The sequence below is a fragment of the Phalacrocorax aristotelis genome, chromosome 4 (assembly GCF_949628215.1).
Source record: "Phalacrocorax aristotelis chromosome 4, bGulAri2.1, whole genome shotgun sequence".
NCBI classification, from domain to species: domain Eukaryota; kingdom Metazoa; phylum Chordata; class Aves; order Suliformes; family Phalacrocoracidae; genus Phalacrocorax; species Phalacrocorax aristotelis.
This window is the reverse complement of record NC_134279.1, coordinates 81605623-81624141: the sequence shown is the minus strand read 5'-3', so window position 1 is coordinate 81624141 and position 18519 is coordinate 81605623. Positions and strand designations below refer to the sequence as shown.

At 44.1% G+C, this 18519-nt stretch overlaps 1 protein-coding gene across 3 annotated transcripts in view; it reads left to right on the top strand.

The window, feature by feature from the left end:
* The window catches only part of SLC4A11 (solute carrier family 4 member 11), a 93006-nt gene that overhangs the window by 50986 nt on the left and 23501 nt on the right, over positions 1-18519 (top strand). For all 3 annotated transcript variants that reach the window (XM_075092231.1, XM_075092230.1, XM_075092232.1), the window contains 6 exons: positions 2576-2782; positions 7771-7855; positions 15379-15504; positions 16302-16415; positions 17294-17426; positions 17733-17806. In XM_075092231.1, coding sequence (XP_074948332.1) covers positions 2576-2782; positions 7771-7855; positions 15379-15504; positions 16302-16415; positions 17294-17426; positions 17733-17806 — 739 coding nt within the window. The remainder of the gene's footprint in view (positions 1-2575; positions 2783-7770; positions 7856-15378; positions 15505-16301; positions 16416-17293; positions 17427-17732; positions 17807-18519) is intronic.

The following is an 18519-nucleotide window of genomic DNA, read 5'->3' as shown; positions in this document are numbered from 1 at the left end:
GTTTCACAGCTCTTGGCACTTGAAACAGCGAGGTTAAAGCTTGCTTAAGTGTACTTACTGGTTCTTTGGTGTAGACAAGGCCAACAAATGACATAGTGGTACATATTTACTGCAGAATCACGGGGGGCATTAAGGTCAAGTGGGGTTCACTGTCCTGTCTTCCTAGAAAGCCCTGGCTTGATCAAGATGATATGTTCTTCTAATGGTTGAACGGTTCAGAGCTCAAGACCTTTTCACACTTAAGCTGGCTGTTTACACGTTGGGGCTGCTAGGTCTGTGTTTCTGGGAGGTGCTGGAGAGGCTGGGGACCTTGTCTGGAAAAGGACATATCCTGATTCAATTTCCTGCTCTTTAATGCTATCTGTGTGACCTTGGGACCTTCTAGTCTGGTCTGTCTGTCTCCTCCTCCCCTCCACCACCACCTTTGTTTAAATGGAAATACTGGTGTTTCCTTATTTCCCAGGATTTCTGGCAGATCTTTCCCAACTGAGCAGTTCAATGCTTTTGGCATAGGTATCAAACCCAACAAGCTGAAAACATATTGATGTTCCTTTTGAACAGCAGCAGGCAAACAACTGAATCTGCGTGCAACTGCATTGATCTGTCTTTTATTGTATGGTAGTTCGCTTATCTCCGGCCAGCTACGTGCAAAGCACCCGGCAAACAGCTCTGCATCCGCTTGTATCCTGAAAGTTTGCAATTCCAATGGACAGCATCAAATTAAGGAAAGGGAGTGGGGGCCAAGCAGAGCTGCAGTTGCCAATACGCTTTTTATTTGAAATGAGTTTACCTAGCCAGCTCTACGCATTTCTGGTACAGCAGTTAAAATAATTAACCTGTTGACAGTAACAGATTCAATGAGCCTTGCTCGGGGAGAAAAATAAAAAGCCCAGAAAAGGGGCATCTGTTGTGCTGAGGAATCCAGATCCTTGGCCTTTTCTAATATAGAGAATGGAAAAAAAATCCTTGTTCCCTTGCAAGTCTCTGTGCTCTTCCTCTAAATTGTTAGTGTCTCTGGGAAAGCAAAGAAAGGGAGCAGCATTGGGCAGCTTGAAGGTAACCCCTTGCAGTATCCAGCCCAAGGACTACTCTCACTGCTTAGAGGTGAAAGGAGAAGCCTCCCTTGATGGCAAATCCAGGCTGGATCAGTCTGAAAGGACCAAGGTTACAAACTTTGAAAGCAACTCCCAGAGCAGATGATCTTCAATTAAATCCAAACCCTTCCCTAGAAGCTTCAGTTGAACATGTCTTGCAACCATGTCTGAAGGGATGTTCCCTGTGATGGAGGAGAGGTGGAGGCAGGGCAATGTGACTGATGGAGCAAGTACAGTGTTAGCGATGACTTTGGGACTAGTGCAGTGCCACCCACATGTCCATGCTTCTGCGTCAAGCAACACTGAATTGCTTGGTTGTGTTCATGAAGAAATTGTTCGTCTGCAATGTTATGAATCGTGAAAACTAATTCAGATCAATCACATATGCTTGCTATTACTTTCACAGTAACACGAGGAGCTTGGAGGCTGTCCAAAGGAGGGCGGTTGTTTGGGTGTCTCTAGCAGTTGCTGCGTCTTGAGTGTAGCTAAGTCGGGTGTGTTAAAACTTTGCATCAAAAGGAGCTCTAAATGAGCTATGGTTCTACATAACTTTAGTCAGGACAGAGAATATACTTAAGGCAAAGTGGTACGAGCCATTGAGCAGGTCAGGGTTTGTAGATCTTGGATTTGTTGGGTTTGTGGAGGGATAGGGAGCTCAGTCTCCTTTACTGTTCCTTTTGTATCTAATTTCCAAGATGCTTGGAGGAATATGAAAGCAGGCTTGGATACTGTTGAAGCTGGACCTTCAAAGATCAGGCCTGTGGCTCACAGAAACGTTAAAGCCTGCAAATAGGCACTTGTTCTTTTTTTCATGTTTGCAAGGCTCCTGCCCCTTCCAAGCAGTTAACGAAGATAGTGTTGCTTGTGCACGTGTTTGGCTGCTGCTTTCCTATGCTTTGCTCTGTGCCAGTAGTTACTTTAGCTGAGAGCTCTAAATCTCTTCTTGTGCTGTCAGAATGGCCCCAGAGAAGCCAACTCTATTGAGTTTTAATGCCAGAAAATTGGAAGCTGATGAAGCAGATGTGCACAATAATCTTGGTCTTACCAGAAGAGAGAGATTGGGACACTTCCACCTGCAGGAACCTTGACTACAGCATCTTTCCATCCCAATATCAGTAATGCTGAGATGCTGTAGGATAGCAGAGGTTCTTATTTGTTTAGTCCTACCAGCCTTGAAGGGAGACTGGGGCTAAAATGCATGCTCAGCGTGATTCAGCTTTGGATCGAATACTGGAAAGTTGATCAGTGTTTCTGGTCAGGGCTTGTGTGTTGGTGCCTTAGCAGGATCCTCTATGGTTGGTGTGCTCATCTGCAACATGTACTGCTTCCACATGTACCATCAGGTGTCTCTGAGGTCCTGGAAGCCAGGCAGCTTGCTCTTCAGATGGTGCCCAATGGGGCAAATCAGCAGTTCTACCTTTCAGAAGTGAAAGAAAATAGTTTTACAAGTTTTTTTCTGTCTCTTTTGTTCCCCCACTCAGAAAAGTACCAAAACTGCCACAGAAGTGGGCAGGACTTTTGCCACGATGTTTTCAGACATAACCTTTCGGCAGAAACTGCTAGAAACCAAAACCGAAGAGGAGTTCAAGGAAGCCTTAGTCCACCAACGCCACTTGTTGACGGTGGTGAATCAGAGACCCTCAGCAATGAGTGACGGGCACAAGTCACATGGTCCGAAGCCACTCAAGGTAAGGCTGGTCAACGTCTGCCATGTCCCTGCTTCAGTGGTGTCCAAATGTATAAATCCAAGGGGTTTTGGGTAAGGAGATGAAGCACTTGCAGAGCCCTAGCAAGCTCTCAGCACAGAGGTTTCTACGTACGGCTGCTGTGTGTATGTCCACCCTCCTCAGCTCCTGCTGTAAATCTAAAAGAAAAACCACTTCAAAGAGGCAGGTGCTGAAGGGATGCAGAGCAGTGGGGGGTTGAAATGGTTACAGGACTTTGATTCCAGATGCTTAGTCAAGGGTGGGATTAATGGATCACTGTGTGTTGTTGATCCAAGGTACTTAATCCGTACAATCAGAAGTCTCTGAAGGAAGCTGCTGCTTGTCTTTCCTGCAGCCAAAAGACTACTTGGCCATCCCTGCATGGTAATTTCACTTAAAAGTTGCCTGACAGTATTTGGCCTGACTTCTCACTGTTTGATCTGTAGCTCTGTAAAATGTTACTTGCTTTGTACTTTAAAGTTTGAGGGAAATGCTGTAATTCAGCTTTCTTTTCTGGAATTTCCTGTGTATTGGTCATTGCTTTTCTTTTCCGTTCAGAAATTCATTTTGTAACCAGACAGCATACCTGAAAAACAAACTGTGCCATCTCTAACTCGGGGACAGAAGCAGCAAGCTAAGTAACCTTAAAGCTTTGGGTTGCCTACAGCGCAGAAGCTGCTTAACTTATCACATTTTCTTTTTTCCTGGAATAGACTTAAGGGGTTTGATCTGCACATCTGGAAATGAGCAAAGCTCATGTTTTTCCTGCAGAATCCCCTTGCTTATAGGTAGCGCTTTGAACTTTGCTAGACTCCATACCTGCTCTTAAGTTTGCAGAACAAGTCCTGAAACCCTCATCAAACCTAGGTCATTCAGAGTTGTGGTAGTTGGAGTAGTTGCAGTAATCGAATTTAGGTGAAGTACATTTAACTATTTGCACTTGGCCTTTCAAAGGTGATTTTTGGTAGAGCAGTTTGAAGCATCTGGCTCTGTCTTCCGCTAAAGCTACCACTTTTTAAACATCCGTAGAGGATTTTCTGCTCTGTGGTTTGGTGAGCAGGAGGGCGGGATGCATCACTGAGCTTGTAGACATTGACCCTGAGAAGCGATGGTTCCTACCTGCCTTGCTGGGCAAGCAGCCTTGGCCGGGCAGACTTCTGACAGCTCTGAGCCAATGCTGTATATAGCGATGCTTATTTCTTTAGGGCTTGCTCTTGGCATTGACTGTTCTTGGTCTGGATTTGGTAAATAGTTGGGTTTTTAAATTTATCCTTCAGCTCTCATAAGATGCAGCCTGTATAGTAATAACTCTGTGTTCTCGTGTGTCATGGAAGAAGCCATCCCCCACCCCGCCTTGCCAGCATAGACCTTATGAAGCGGGATGGAGATTTCTTCTCCTGGCAAGCAAAGATTTGCTGGAGAAGTGAGGTTGATTTGAGATCGTAGCCCACATTCCTCAGTTCCTGTAAGAGCCATCTCCAGCAGCATCCCCACCCCCTCACCTGCCCTGTGAGATAGCCTTCTAGAAAAGCAGCATATGAGCACAAACATGCGAGACCAGGGGTGTAATTTCAACCTGTGAACCACCCCCAGTGAAATGGATACCTTAATCCAGAGCCACTGTATTATGACAAGCGAGCCCTCAGGAGGGGGAGGGTAAAGCCTTTTGGTACCATAAAAATCTGCCTCCTGTCTCCCTTCTTCTCTTGGTCCTGCAGTGATGGAGAAATGGACCTCAAATGCTCTGTGTGTGAGTGGGATTTTTGGAAGTGCTTAGTTTTGCCCTCTGCTAAAATACTGAAGGGGACCTGACAGTTGCATACCATGCTGTGCCAAGAGCAGTCAGTTTGCTTTGGCTCATCTCGGAGGGTTATTTAGGTAAGGCTGCATACTCAGTCATAATTAAGTCAGCCTGAAAGCCTCTTGTTTACTGAGGCATCTAAATGTGATTTTGTCCATGGAGGAGCCCCTAAAAGTTATGATGCTTTCTGGCTGTGATTTTTGTCTGATACTTGTGTGGCTTTGCTGAGACAGCTGGGCTATGCTTGCTCAGCATCAGCAGGAGGAAGGATAGTCTGTGTCCCTAGTCTGTGTGAAAGACTTGTGCAGCCCCCCAGTACTTTAGCGGGGAGGACTGAGAAAAGGTCGGCGGTGTTGGAGCAGATATTTTCTGTCTGGCTTTGTAACTGCTGTTAAGTGCTGGCTTAGCCTCTTCCTCTAACCCAAACAATGGTTGCTTATGGCAGGAGTCTTGGAGGGATTTGTAAAATGGAACATTTAATACCTTCATCTAGGCTTTTTTTGTTTGTGTTGCTTTTGCTGCTCTTTCCTCCCTTGTGTATTAGGAGCAGCATGGGCAAAGCACTAAAGGACTTGCAGAAGAGGAGAGTAAGGAGGCTACAGAAGGATTTGGTGCGGGGTACCTGAGCTGTAGTTCCTAAAGGCTAGTAAGCCTTCAGGCTTGTAAGATTTCAGCTTGGTGTTGGAGGGGGATGCAACTCTGGCGTCCTGGATAAGGCCACCTAGTATCAGGATGTTAAATCAAAACGATGGCAGGGACATGAAAGAGATGCCACCACAAACGGGAGAGGAAAGGCAATGGGTCAGCTGAACTTGACCCACTGAAGAAGAGAAGTAGGGAATGGCAGCCCAAGAAGTTCCTAGAACTGAAGTGTATGAGGAAGCAGATGGAAAGGGGGCAACAATGAAGTGTCAGCACTGTCCTTTCCAAAACTTTTGGAAACCTCACAAGCCGCAAGCTCAGAAAATAGTAGGAGGCAAAAGCTAGACCGAAACATGCCTGGAGTAGAGCTAGACAATGAAGATGCATGGTGGATAGGTTGGGAGATGAAAGTAAAACCCAAAAGGGCAGTAACTTCAGAGGACAGTATCCTCAGTCTTTTACCTCCTCAGTGCAACCCGAGGTGAGTAGAGCAGAAAGGAAGGTTAAGAGGAGGATTAACCATATGAAAGAAACAGCTTTCCCCATACTTAGCCACTGATGAGGTTTAGCTTGACATCCCCATGCCCTACTCTAGGCTAGACTTGCATATGTGCAAGGAATAAATCTGTGGAGGAATCTGGGGTCTCAAACATAACCCATTGGCTCCCTCTTCTCTCAAATTTGCCTCAACGTGCCTGGCAGGACAAGTTAGGCAGTGCTTTTCTCTTCTGCACACTTACTGCTGCCTAGAAAGAGGCAACGTGCATGAGTGCGCCTTCCCTCCCCTCCCCACGCTCAGCCCCCGGCCAGCAGCAAGCATGTGGCTTCTTCCCTGGAAGATGAGATACCCCAAGCATTGTTTTCCCCCTACTCACTGCAGTGAGACGAGTCAACACATCAGTCATTAAAGCTATTGTGATTCTCAGGCTGACTCGTGCCTTCAGGAATGTCTTTCTGGGGGGGTGAAATTAAATTGCTTTTCAAGTGCATACGGCTTTGATGTCCAAATATGCCTCCAAATATAGTTTAGGCTCATAGCTTTATCAGAAATGCTTAAAATGCAGATGTTATGCTGGTGTCTGCTGTCTTTTCATCCTAATTATTCAGGTTAGAGAGTTGAAACTGTCCTAAAGAATACAGGTGTATTGGCAAAATGCACAGACTTGACTTAAGTAGCTGAAATATGAGATGTCAGAGTCACTGATAAAGGAGCGGGTCCTCTGAGGTATCTTGCCATGGCCAGTGTGTTCTTTCTAAAGGAGAGGTTTTCTTGTTGTGTTTCACTTCTGGCTCTGATCTTCCAGTTGCTGCAAAGCAGGTGAGTCCCATGAAAAAAGGCAACGTTGTGTGTAGTCTGTTAAACAAGCACTGTAATGCCAAGTCCTTTCTAAAGCAGTGTTTTTTATCAGTTTCCACATAAACCAGCCAAAGGAAGATATCTGTGCATTTCTGAAATGATCTGTTGGTGTAAATTTTAGATCTCTGCTGCCTAACACTCCTTAGCAGAGGTTATAAGGCTTCTCTGTCTAGTTCTGCAACCAACATATGAAATGTTTTAGATGAGACAGCTGGGGTAATTAGCGCTATAGAAAGGTGCATTTGATTTTCAGAGTAGTATGAGCACTCTGAGGATAACGGGAATAAATGTGACAGGTGCCTCGTTTGTAAGTGTTGCCTACTCTGATGCTTTCCATGTGCTTTCCGTAAGGATGCAGTTGTGAGAATTGGGAGGCTGTAAGTCAAGAGCAGCTGTCACATATTTCTGAAAAGCTCCTTATTGCCTGTGCTGAGCATCAGATTGTATAAATAACCATACCGCACCTTGCAGGCCCCCAAACCAGAAATAAAAGGGAACACGTTGGGTTTTTTGAACCCTTTCACAATGATCTTACTGCCTTTTAATGGGAAGAAATTATGGCTTGGTTATGTGAAGCTACTCAAGCCTGTTCCCTTTTGGTGGAGTTTGAGGTGTAGGCAGTCTTAGTTCCCTTACTATGTCTCTTTGAGGTCTCCCTTTCCCATAGCAATGCCACGGAAGGAGCATGTGTGGGGGATCCCCTTTCAGAGGCTTCGTGTGGACTTGGGGGAAGGTGTTTTTTTTTTTTTTTGTGGTGGCATCTAAAGAAAAAGTTGGCTAGAGGGATGGGAAAGGCATCTCTGACTTGATGTTTAACCCCAGGGTACCCAAGGTCTAATCCGGCTGTCGGCCAGGGTGCTTTCAGTGGGTTACACTGTGTGCATCAGCTCCCGCACCTGCAAAACAGGGATGCAGATGTGAATGGGAGGTGGGGAATAGGGAAGGAAGGGAGGAAAATGGGGTGGTATGGGGGATTTTTCTCTTTTACAATGCTTTTGAGGCTATAAGTTGAAGTGCGAAGAGTTTATTTTTATTATCATTACAAAATCTGATCTGAATGCCCTATTCAAAATGACCAATTTTGCTCCTATCAGTATTGAATAAGGAGGTTAATCTCTTTAACAATACATGAGCCTTTAAACTGACACAGCACTTCCTTCCTTTCTTTAGTTGCACGAGTTTCTCAATGTTGGCAAGGGGATTTCTGATGACATTGCACGAAGACTTCCAGTGTACGCTTTGGACTTCACTGACGGTATGTTGGCCAATGTTTATGAAAGCATTGGCTTGATTTTGAATTTTTTGTGATGTGATGTCCTGTTTACAGTGTGCACTGAATGTGTTCTTTGATATGTGTAATAGCACTCTCATTTCTTATTTAAAAGACTGTTTTTGACATAAGCCTGTGGTTAGGCAGCGTGGCACACTATAGATGAGAACCTTGCAGTAGTCCCTTAATGAAGCTGCTAGCTGTATGTGGATGAGGATTTTAATCACCTCATTGCTTAATAAAAATTAAGTGGATTGATTATTGTTGTGTGTAGATGCAGATCAACTCATTGCAACCTAATTAATCAGCACTGGCCTAATAGGCCCTTTCTGCTGTCTTTGCAAGCCAGCATCAATAGCAATTACAGTGGTGCTGTGGGAGTTGAGAACGCTTAAACAAAATCTGAGCTGCAGTAACTTCAGCTCGGTGCTTTTAAAAACAGGATACAGTGTTTATACTGAGCTTCAGGTTTGGGGCTTTATACAGTTCCCACAATGGCTTTGTTGGTTTAAAGAATCACTTTCTCTCTTTTCGCTTTCAGACTTTCACTTTCAGAGATTCTTAAAGGCTGAGAAAAGTCTTCAGGGCAAACTATGATTACAGAGCCTCAGCCTGACATCAAAATATGTTCAGCTTCTTACAGCTTATTGGGGAGTTGGTTAATATATTGAAATACCAAACCCAGAAAATTTGCATAAAATAGAGATGTAGAGTGTAGGCAGGGAGAACCTGGAGGCTTTATCAGACACCCTCCTGCTGTTAAATCCTCCTTAGCTCAAGCCACAGTGCCACAGCCTTTCCCACGGCACCTCTGCTGAGGGCCATCTCCCTTGGAGTTGGCATAAGAAAACGCATGCCCAAGTCCCGCTTTGCAGACAAGTATTCTAGTGCAAAGCCACCTTCCGCAGCAGCTTAAGCTTGAGAGCAAGGATGGGCAGGGTAGGGATGTGTGTCCTCCACTACATTTCAACAAGAACAGTCACCACCAGCAGAGGAACATAGCGAACGGCTGGCGGCAGCTCAGCTGAAGGAGGCGCCGTGTGTCTGGCGGAGCTGCGAAGTAGCTGCTTCCCACAAAGATCCAGCTTTACCGACTAGGAATGCTTCACCCACCATGAGGCGTTTTGCAGTCAGTGGTATCCATTCTGCTGGGAAGGATAACATGGGATGAGATGCTGGCTTAGCACAGTGGTTGAGCGCTGGATGCTTTTGCCAGGTGCTTTGTAACTGCTGGGCTTAAACTACTTTCAGCAGGCTTGGGGTGAAAGGGCAGGCTCGTTTAAAGTCACACTAATGCGGTGTTCTCTGAGGGTTGAGTGTATGTTGAGGAAGGTGGTGGACAAGAAAATATTTTCAGGGTAGCAGCAATGAGTCTGACAGAAGAGAATATTTCTTGGCATGTGCATCACTGGTACTAGATCTGGCAGGGGAACTCAGCTCCTAACCCGGCCACCTCTGGAGCGGGTTTAGGACACTTCACCTCTCTGGCTGTTGCTTTGTAGGGTTGTCAAAGTCTGACTTTTCATTATAAATTGATACTGAAGCACTTTTTGGAAATGCTGCAGAAGGAGCTTGTGGGTACCCATGTGCATCTCGAGACAGAGCAGTGTCTGCTATGGCTGTCAGTGTTCTGAGTGCAGCAGGTTCACAGGCACAAAAGCATCATACGATGGTCCTGCAGCAAACTTTGGCTGTCAGCAGAGTTGGAAATCCATTCCAGGGTCCATGTTCTGGCTCTGCACGCATCCAAATTAACCTGTGCGTGCTGCCTCTCAGCCCTGGGGCTGTCAGCTGTAGCCAGGCCCGCAAGCTTTCCATGAGCTGATGTACATAGCAGGTCAGGCTTGGCCTAAACAAGGTGCTGGGACTGACTAGATTGAAAGAACTTTTCCCTTGGTTGCATCTTCCTGAGTGATGAAATACTGTCATAGCGAGAATCCAGCACTACAAATATTTCAGAAAAAATGGTGTTGGTATAAAATGCAAATATATGTTTAAAAAGCATCAGTGAATTGTTATACAATTTCTGGAGAGTGGAAGGTGCAGAAATGAGCCAGGTGACGCTCAAGACCTACTGCAGCTCAAATGTGAAGTACTCACCTTAGGAGCAGTTGTGCTCTTTTGAATAGGTTATGGGGAAAGGAGGATATTTTAAAAAAAAAAAAAACACCAAAAAACAAAAAACCCTCTATATATTATTATGCTCTATTTCTTCCCAGAAACCAGAGATTAGGATGAATTCTTTAAGGGTCTGCATGGAATGAAAACCAGATGGAGTATAAAGTATCTGCCATAAACCACCAAGACTGAAGGTGATCAGGAATGTGAAATTCCTGGACCATCTCAAAGCACCAGTGTACCAGAACACTGGGGATTTGAGCAATCCAAGTATCTGTGCTCCAGACAACCACACGTGCATCATCAAAGACCTCTGAATTACAAAGATGCCTTTTTTTGAATGGTCGGAGTCTCTAAGTCCTCAATCTGAGAAGCATCCTGGGGTTTTGGTTTAGACAGATAAACCGAATGAGGGCAGGGTGATAAATAATAAGGCTTTTGTAGGGCCAGCAAATGTTGTCAGTTGGAATTTTGCAGGATTTGTCTTCACAAGCTGTGCAGGTCTGGCCATTAAATTATCCTTAACCGTCATGATTTGGGAGAGGAAAGAAAGGAATCATCTTTCTCTCTTCCTCCAGATTAGGAATTTTTCAGCTTTAGATCTGCTTTGGATTGTAGAAGTCTTGTGCATGTTACTGAACACACAAGTTTTTTCTAAACTTTTGGTCCAGGACTCCAGTGATACAGGTGGCTTCTAATAGGTGTCGTCTAGCAGGAGCATCTGAAGAGAACAATTGGATTATGCTGAGCCTAAGAACACCTGTAACTTTCCTTTGAAGGAAGTTAGGATTAACACAGATTGGCATGTAGTGTCCTCTTAATGTCTATAACCTTTGCTTATGGGATTCTGCTTTCTTTAAAAAGTTTATACAGAACTTCATCGTGATCTTGCCAAATGGGCTCAAAACACGTGTATTAATATTATTGCTCAGTTGAACCATAGGAGCTTCTTGAATTCTCATATTGAGGCCGGTTTGAATGAAGGAGGGAATTCTGCCTGGACTCAGCTACAAGTTTCCTGAAACCCCTTAGAGTTGCTACCCTTATTTTTCAGTGTGTATTTTCTGGGACAACAGGCAGGAATAAACACTTATCAATTTAGCACCTGGAGTGCCTGGGGAGAAATTTGAGGTGTCTGAGGTTTTTATGGTGACCTTCAAGGCTGTATTCTGCTCTTGGGGAGAGAGTGAAGGGAGGAGAGGAGAGCTGAGATTGATTCTGTTTCTCCCTGTTTTCCTTGACCTGTGCCCTCGGCATGTGGCCGTGGTGGGTGGATAGTTCAGCTGGAGGTGTGGATTCCTCCCTGTCCTTGGTCCTGCAGAGGGTCCCCAACCAGCTCCTGGGAGTGAAGCGAGCGCTTCTGCTGGCAGCATCCTCGGGATTCGGTGGTGGTGTTTTGCAGGAGGGAGATGTCCAAAGCTCTCTGTAATGCAGGCATGCTTAGAAGGAAGGCTTGAAGGCACTGGAAAAATGGGATTTGAACGGGAAGTTTTGTCTTGCTGGTGGTTTAAGAAAACACAGAGCTTAAACCTGCTAAAATGTTGACTGTGGATTGGCTGTGGTATGTGCCAAATGTTCTTCACCTCTCCCACCTGGTTGCACTGGCCACCTTGTTTGGCAGGTTTATGTTCTTGAGGGAGGAGGAAAAATAATGGGATTGTAGATAGGCTTTTTCTCTTCAGTGCCTCTGCTGAAGGTTAGATGATGAAGGGTAGGTTAGATGATGAGGTAGCTCCCGCATCATTCTGCAGCCCTTCAATCGTAAGTATCACTTGGGTGTAAAACTTCAGTGGCCGTTTGAAGCTTGTTGGATGCATTGGGGCATCTTGACCTGGATTTGCAGCTACGATGTTTTTTGAAGTCTCTCTTTGTGTCAGTGGCGGATGGGAAGGCATTAAAGCTGCATAAAAGCTTCTTGGTTTGTCTGTGGATGTTTCCTGCCAAGAGACTAGCACTTCATGGGAAACGGGCTGAAAGAAATGAGAGAAGAAGGGAAAGCTCGTAGCCCTTGATTTGTTTCTTCATACTTCTCTAGTCTTAACATATGCTTGGCTTCTGTGCTCCAAAATCAGTAAGAGTGGATTTCCTTTTCCAGCTAATGCCTTAGTCTCACTTGTACTGTGATTTACTCTTCACAGGACTTGAGAGAAGATTCATCTTCTGTTCATGTTCAGAAAATTGGGCAGAGTCCAGAGCTACTAACATAAGCGAAAGCCCAGCTTGAGGGCATTAGCACAAGTTTGTAATGCTTTGACTTTTTTATAGCTCAAAACCTATGAACAGAGATCCTTACTGTGCCCTTTTGCCATTGAAAGGTGATTTTTAGTTTTTTAACATCAGGGCTTAATAGACACATCCTTGCTGCTGTGCTGCAGATCAGTATAATTAAACTGCTTTTGCATTGGACGTTCTATGAAATGTCTGACAATGTTCCTTCCCCATTCTCTGAAGTATCCATCTGTCTCGATTTTGATTCAGTAAATGTACAATTAGTAGACTTAAGGAGCTCTAGTCCTGGTCTCTTGGTCCTTAACTTATTGATGCAGAATACCACGCAAAGTGAGGCCAGCAATGCTGCAGTTTTTATGTGAAACTCTACCCTTGCCTTTAGAAACTATGACATTTCAGAAATTCAAGCAAGTAAAATAGAACTGTCATGTTGATGAACATAATTGCTTCCCATTTCAATGTGTAGAGGTACCTTAATTTCAAGGGATTGCTTCTGTAATAGTCAGCTACTCAAATTTCACAGCTGGACTGAGAGTTGATTTTTCGGCTACAAATCTACATCGTGCAGTTGGAGTGACACATTTTTCAATGGCTTTATGAGCCTGCTGCAGACGAAATGCCATCATAATGCAGCCCACCTTCTCTTAAATGAAGTAATGTCAGTCCCTGGGTTGCAAATAGACCCTGAAAATGTTTAGCCAGATGCTGACTTTAAAAAGGCAAAACGTAAATTGTGGTTAATGCTGAATTTTAGTGCCTGTCTCGGGTGAATCTGCACAAAGAGGCGGTATTTGCTTATGATTTTAACTGCAATTAAAGAGTGATTACTCATGTTTGAAAGAGTATGTTTAATCTGATGTAGTCATTGTCTCCATTATGAAGTGAATTGTGCTGCCCACCAGCAAGCATTCTTTGCTCCTTGGATCTCATCTGGCTGATCATGGACTAAAAGTACTTCTTTGTACTGAAGTCTTGGACCCAGCCATGATGTGGCATAAGGACCTCCATGATCAACAAGACTCCTGCTGCTTGCTTTGCAAGGATTGAAGCTGAAACTAAAAGCTGTGCACGTGCTTCTGTGATGCACTTCAAGGCTTCTTGCTCCCTTCTGCCCGCTCATACTATGATTTCTCTACCTGAAAGTTTTTTAGAAAGCACCTCATCACTTATTTACCTTCCTCTGCTCAGCAAATGAGCTCTCTTTAATACAAGTTCCTTCTCCGGTCCTGGCTGCCTGTCTCTTTTATGAATAATTTCAAAGCTTTCAGGCATTGTTGCCTCTGACCTTTCATGTTGGAAAGACTCCTTTGACCAAAAAGCAGAGTTTTGGAGCGGCACAGAGTCCTCTGAGCAAGGATGTGACCATCTCTGCTTATAAAACTACCACTCGGTCCACTGTTTGCCCTGCCAAGTCTTTCCTTTTCTCCAAAGGTCTCAGGCACTTGGGAGTGTGAGGCAGGAGCCTGCAGCTGGACTCGAGGTCACATGAGAAAGCTTCATCTGCAAGAAGTAAATTTCAGGCCCTTTGGTTGCCAAGAGTGGTCAGGAATGTGGTCTGTGGTTTCTGAATCTTCACAATAAATTGAAAGGAATCTGCCTTGAAACAGCTGGTCCCATCCTGGAAGGTCAGGCTCATATTTGCATGCTTGAGATGTGTACTGTCAATTTTCAGCCCCTTCCCCTTTTTTGAGGATGCTGAGCATCAGAAGTCCTATTTATGTCTCTTCCTCTAATGTCTATAGAGAGGAACCATCACAAGGCGTCCTTTATTCATGCGGCTGCCTGTTTGTTACACATCGTCTTTGGTTTTTGCATTCTCCTTCTGTCCTTATCTCTGCACCGCAAATGGTGCTGAGAAGAGAAGGTAGATAAGATCCCAAAGTCACTGAGCAATTTCCCACCCCCTGCCTCATTCCAGTGATACAGTTAGTCTGTTGTGGCAATGTCCAGATATTCTCAGCATTGCACCAACTGCCTCTAATGCCAAGTCCTCCGTTCTCTGGTTCAACTCACTGGCTTGTAGCTCCCCCAGCAAGGGACTGGTGCAAGCACCGACTCAGATGGGTGTTTGGGAGCTTCGGGGGAGATGCCTTTGTGGGAGTTCATTGCTCAAGAGGTTTCCAGAAAGGGGAATTGGGCAAATCCAGGCTTGTCCGAGTGTCTCACAACAGGAGCATCAAGGATGGTGGCCCAGGCAGGTTGATGGCTGTTTGAAAGTTTTCTTTGACAAGGTCCTCTCTGGTGTATCCTCTCCGAAGAGGCTGTTCTGTGGAAACACTTATGTTCTCCTCGAGCAATATCAGCTGTTGTCATCTCTCATCCTTTCTCATGTGTGATATGAGCTCACTGGGGATGGACATCAGCCTGAAAACAGGAAAGGGAAGGGAAGCTACTTCAGAGGCCCTTAAATTCATATTATGACACTTTAATTCTCTTTCTGGCTGCTTTTGTTTTGGCCTGGTGTGTTTTTTCCGATGGAGATGAGAGGGGGTGAGTGGATGGAAAAGAAAGAAGCCATTCTTTCAGAACAGCTTTTTTTTAAAAGCAAAACTCTTAATGTACGCATTCCTGACCTCTTGTGTTATTTGTTTTTGTAAGTCTGTTAGCGCTAATTGGCTCAGCACAGCATATTATTGATTCAAGCCTATAACCTCAGATTTCTGCTCAGGGGAAAAAAAATGAAGTGCTTCATGTTTTCCTGCCCAAAGCATCGCGAGTTGCGAAGATGAGTGATCATCGTGAAGCTCATTGGGGCACAGCCCAGAATACCTATAAAATTGGTATTAAAAATGCACGGGGTGGAGGGTTTATGAACCTAAACTTATGGATTCTGCTTTGATCCTCTTCCAAGCTTTTGGTGCTGGCAAAAATGAACGAAAGGCTTCCAGTATTTCCTGTTTTGACAATGCCAGAAATGTCTGTTGAAGCAGTCTGGTGGCATGTTGGTGCTTCTACTGGTCCCAGATGAATAAGAGAGCGTGGTTGTGCAAAAGCAAACGTTAAAGACCCATCTGTACATTTCAGGATAAAGTGTGGACTGAATTTCTGCTCCTGCCTTTTAGCATTAAAAGCACTAATGGTACGTTTGGCTGATGCAAGGAGGGTTTCAATGCTTTACAAGTGGGCAGTACTAATGTGACTTTTGTTATGGTTTACACTAGGTGTTACTGGAAACAACAAAGCTATAGGAAAATACATCACGACCATGATCTTTCTGTATTTTGCCTGCCTTCTTCCATCCATTGCATTTGGGTCGCTCAATGATGAAAATACCCGAGGAGCTATTGGTGAGTTTATCCATTTTGTACACCTGTTATAGAACCCTACGTATTCAAGCTGGGTAGCTCTGGTCACAGAAAGTTTTGATAGTTTTTATTTGCTGGAAAAAAAACCCACCACTGAAGGTTTTTCTAATTTACATTTATGATTTTCCTCAGAAGACTAGAAAAGTTGAACACTGCTTTGGGTAGTATCATCTGACTTGATTGATACAGATATAAGCTACTGTATTTTTTAAATGATGCTCACTTTATAACTATGTACTAAGAAAAATATGTGGATAACTACAAGCTCCTGTGCTTCTGGTCTGAATTGGATTGCCGTTATCCAAACCTCTGGTATAGAGGATGATGCTTTGCTCTATCCCAGTTGTGACCCTGAAGCAGTTCATCTTGCCATTACAGTTCGTAGGAGTATTAGCTGAAATCCTGTCCTAAACGGCTCTGCAAGCACTGGTTATGTTTCTATAGATGTTTAAAATAAATACAAGACATTCTTTTTTATTTTAATTTAAATTTTAAACACAAACAAAAGACAGCACACCACCTTCCCACCCAAACAAAAACCCCAAACCAAACAAAAAAACCCAAAACCTAACTTTCATAGTTCAACATCTGGAGATCTAATGGCCTCCTAAATTATTGGTACAAGTTTGCTGGCAAAGAGCCACTTCTTGCTTTCACCATGTCTCACCCCTCTACCCTCCTACTCATTAGTGGTTGGCTTCTATGCCCTGTGAACACTCCTTGGTCAGGGAGGTGTTGGTTAAACCCTGTTTGTTTCCGTCCTTCCTCATTACTCGCAGATGTGCAGAAGACAATCGTCGGCCAGTGTATTGGAGGGTTACTTTACGCGCTCTTCTCGGGGCAGCCTCTAGTTGTACTCCTAACTACAGCTCCTTTAGCACTCTACATTAACGGTGAGTCTGTCAAAGTTGTCCGTCAGGGGACCGGTGCGATTTGCGACCGGTGGAATGAGACTTTGCAGGAGAACCTGGCGATCCTGTTAGAGCTTTAGCTGCATTTGTTTAAATCAATGCTAATGGGCTGCTTCTGGTGCTGAGGGAGAGGGGATGAATTTGATTCAGGTTTAGTTAAAGTTGGTTTCTAAAGGAATCGTTTTGCATAGAAAAAACACTTTGAGAATAAAGATTTCTGCTTCGAAGAAGAAATCTTTTCATCTGACGGTTTTCTCATGTGGCTGCATTTAACCAACTTCAGGTTAAGAGCCTGGGACAAAGTTTTTTTTGTGGTTTGTTTTTGTGAATCGGTCTTTTGAGGTATGATCGATAGCTTTCCAGTTACAGCTGCAAGCTGATATTACTGAGCCAGAGGTCTAAAGGAGCAAACTCGATAGCTATAGGAACAACCAGATGAGCTATAGCTAGCTGAAAGGTTTAAGACAGGTGGTTTTGTCCACATTACAGTGACTGAGTGAACGTGGCTCAAAAGCAGGTATGAGATCCCTTACTCAACAGTGTCACGAAATGTCAGTCAGCAAATTCCCAGGGCTGATTATGTGGCCTTGATCCCTTGGAAAGATGCTTTGAGCAGTGTGGGAGAATATTTTTCCAAGCTCTTCTCCCCATTTCCAGTGGAGGAAGGGGGTGGGGAAGGGGAGAACAGTTTGGCTTGATCCACTGTTCATCCAGCAGTGTAAGAGCAGGGGTTTAATGGTATCTGCCATAACTGCATCTGAGCGAAGTCTTGGAATTGTTTTTTGCCATCAAGCAGATGGGAATCACAGGGTGGTAATGACAAAAGTTTAATCTGACACATGAATGCTTCATTTTTACAGTCATCCGAGGAATCTGTGATGACTACAACTTGGATTTCAGTGCTTTCTATGCATGGATTGGACTGTGGAACAGCTTTTTCCTTGTGATGTACTCCCTCTTTAATTTCAGTCTTCTGATGAAGCTCTTTAAAAGGTAGCTATTTTCAAGAAGTCATATTTTGATCAGGTTATTCAGCAAATGGAAAAATTATACATTCCACAAGCTCCTTAATTACAAACTAACGGCCAAATGTATTTTGCGAGATCAGGCTAGTATCATTTCAGCTTATTGTTCCAGCTTGAAAGAAGCTTTTAAAGATTCACTGGGTTTTATTTCTTGAGTTGGAGTCTAAAATGGGTATATTTTCATGTAAATGCATGAATATGCTGATTTTCCTTTGAATGGAGTTGAATGCAGCCTCTGCTAATGGCTATATTAATTCCTGGGATTTTTCCACAGGTCAACAGAAGAAATAATTGCACTTTTTATATCCATCACGTTTGTGCTTGATGCCTTCAAAGGCATTATTAAAGGTAAGTCTTGTAACAGTGTGTTTCAGTGTAGATGTCTGCTTTTCTCCCTTGTCAAGGGAAATATGAGGCTGCAAATATACACAATGTTTGCTTGTTCCATGTTCGTTCAGGGTCTTCAGGGAGGAAAAAAAAAAGTGTTTGGGATTGAAGCAGCCCTGTGTCAGCAGTTTACAGATATGGAGAATTTCTATCAGATCAAATTTCAGTCAGCTGAGATAAAATTAGTGTCTTAACTTAACAAATGGAGAACCCATATTAATGCTGCTGTGTATGTCTTCCCATGATACTTGTTTCATCGGTCCTGGCCAAAAAAAAAAGTCTAATTTAAATGCAGCGCCTCTAGACCTCTTTCCCTGCCACATTAGTAAAACTACATGGAGGGAGGTTGAAAGATGGGTTGAGATTTCCCATTCTTACATGAATGCTGAGACCCTTCTTTAATGGCAACATAAGGACTGCAGTGTCTTCCAGCACGCTCCTAAAGCTCTTCTGCCCTTTCCAGCTTCCATTTCTGGGTTAAGTTCTAGGTGAGTGACCATGAGCAGCCTCGGGGTTTAACAAATTTCTCTGGCACAGCTCTTCCTCCTGATCAGGATTTGCAGGAGGTGTTTGTGGAGGTGAAAGATGTTAGCAGAAATGCCGTGTGAATGCAACCTTTCTGCTCATCCCAGTGAGGAGCTGGCCAGGTCTGCATTCCTTGTTTTTATGACCTC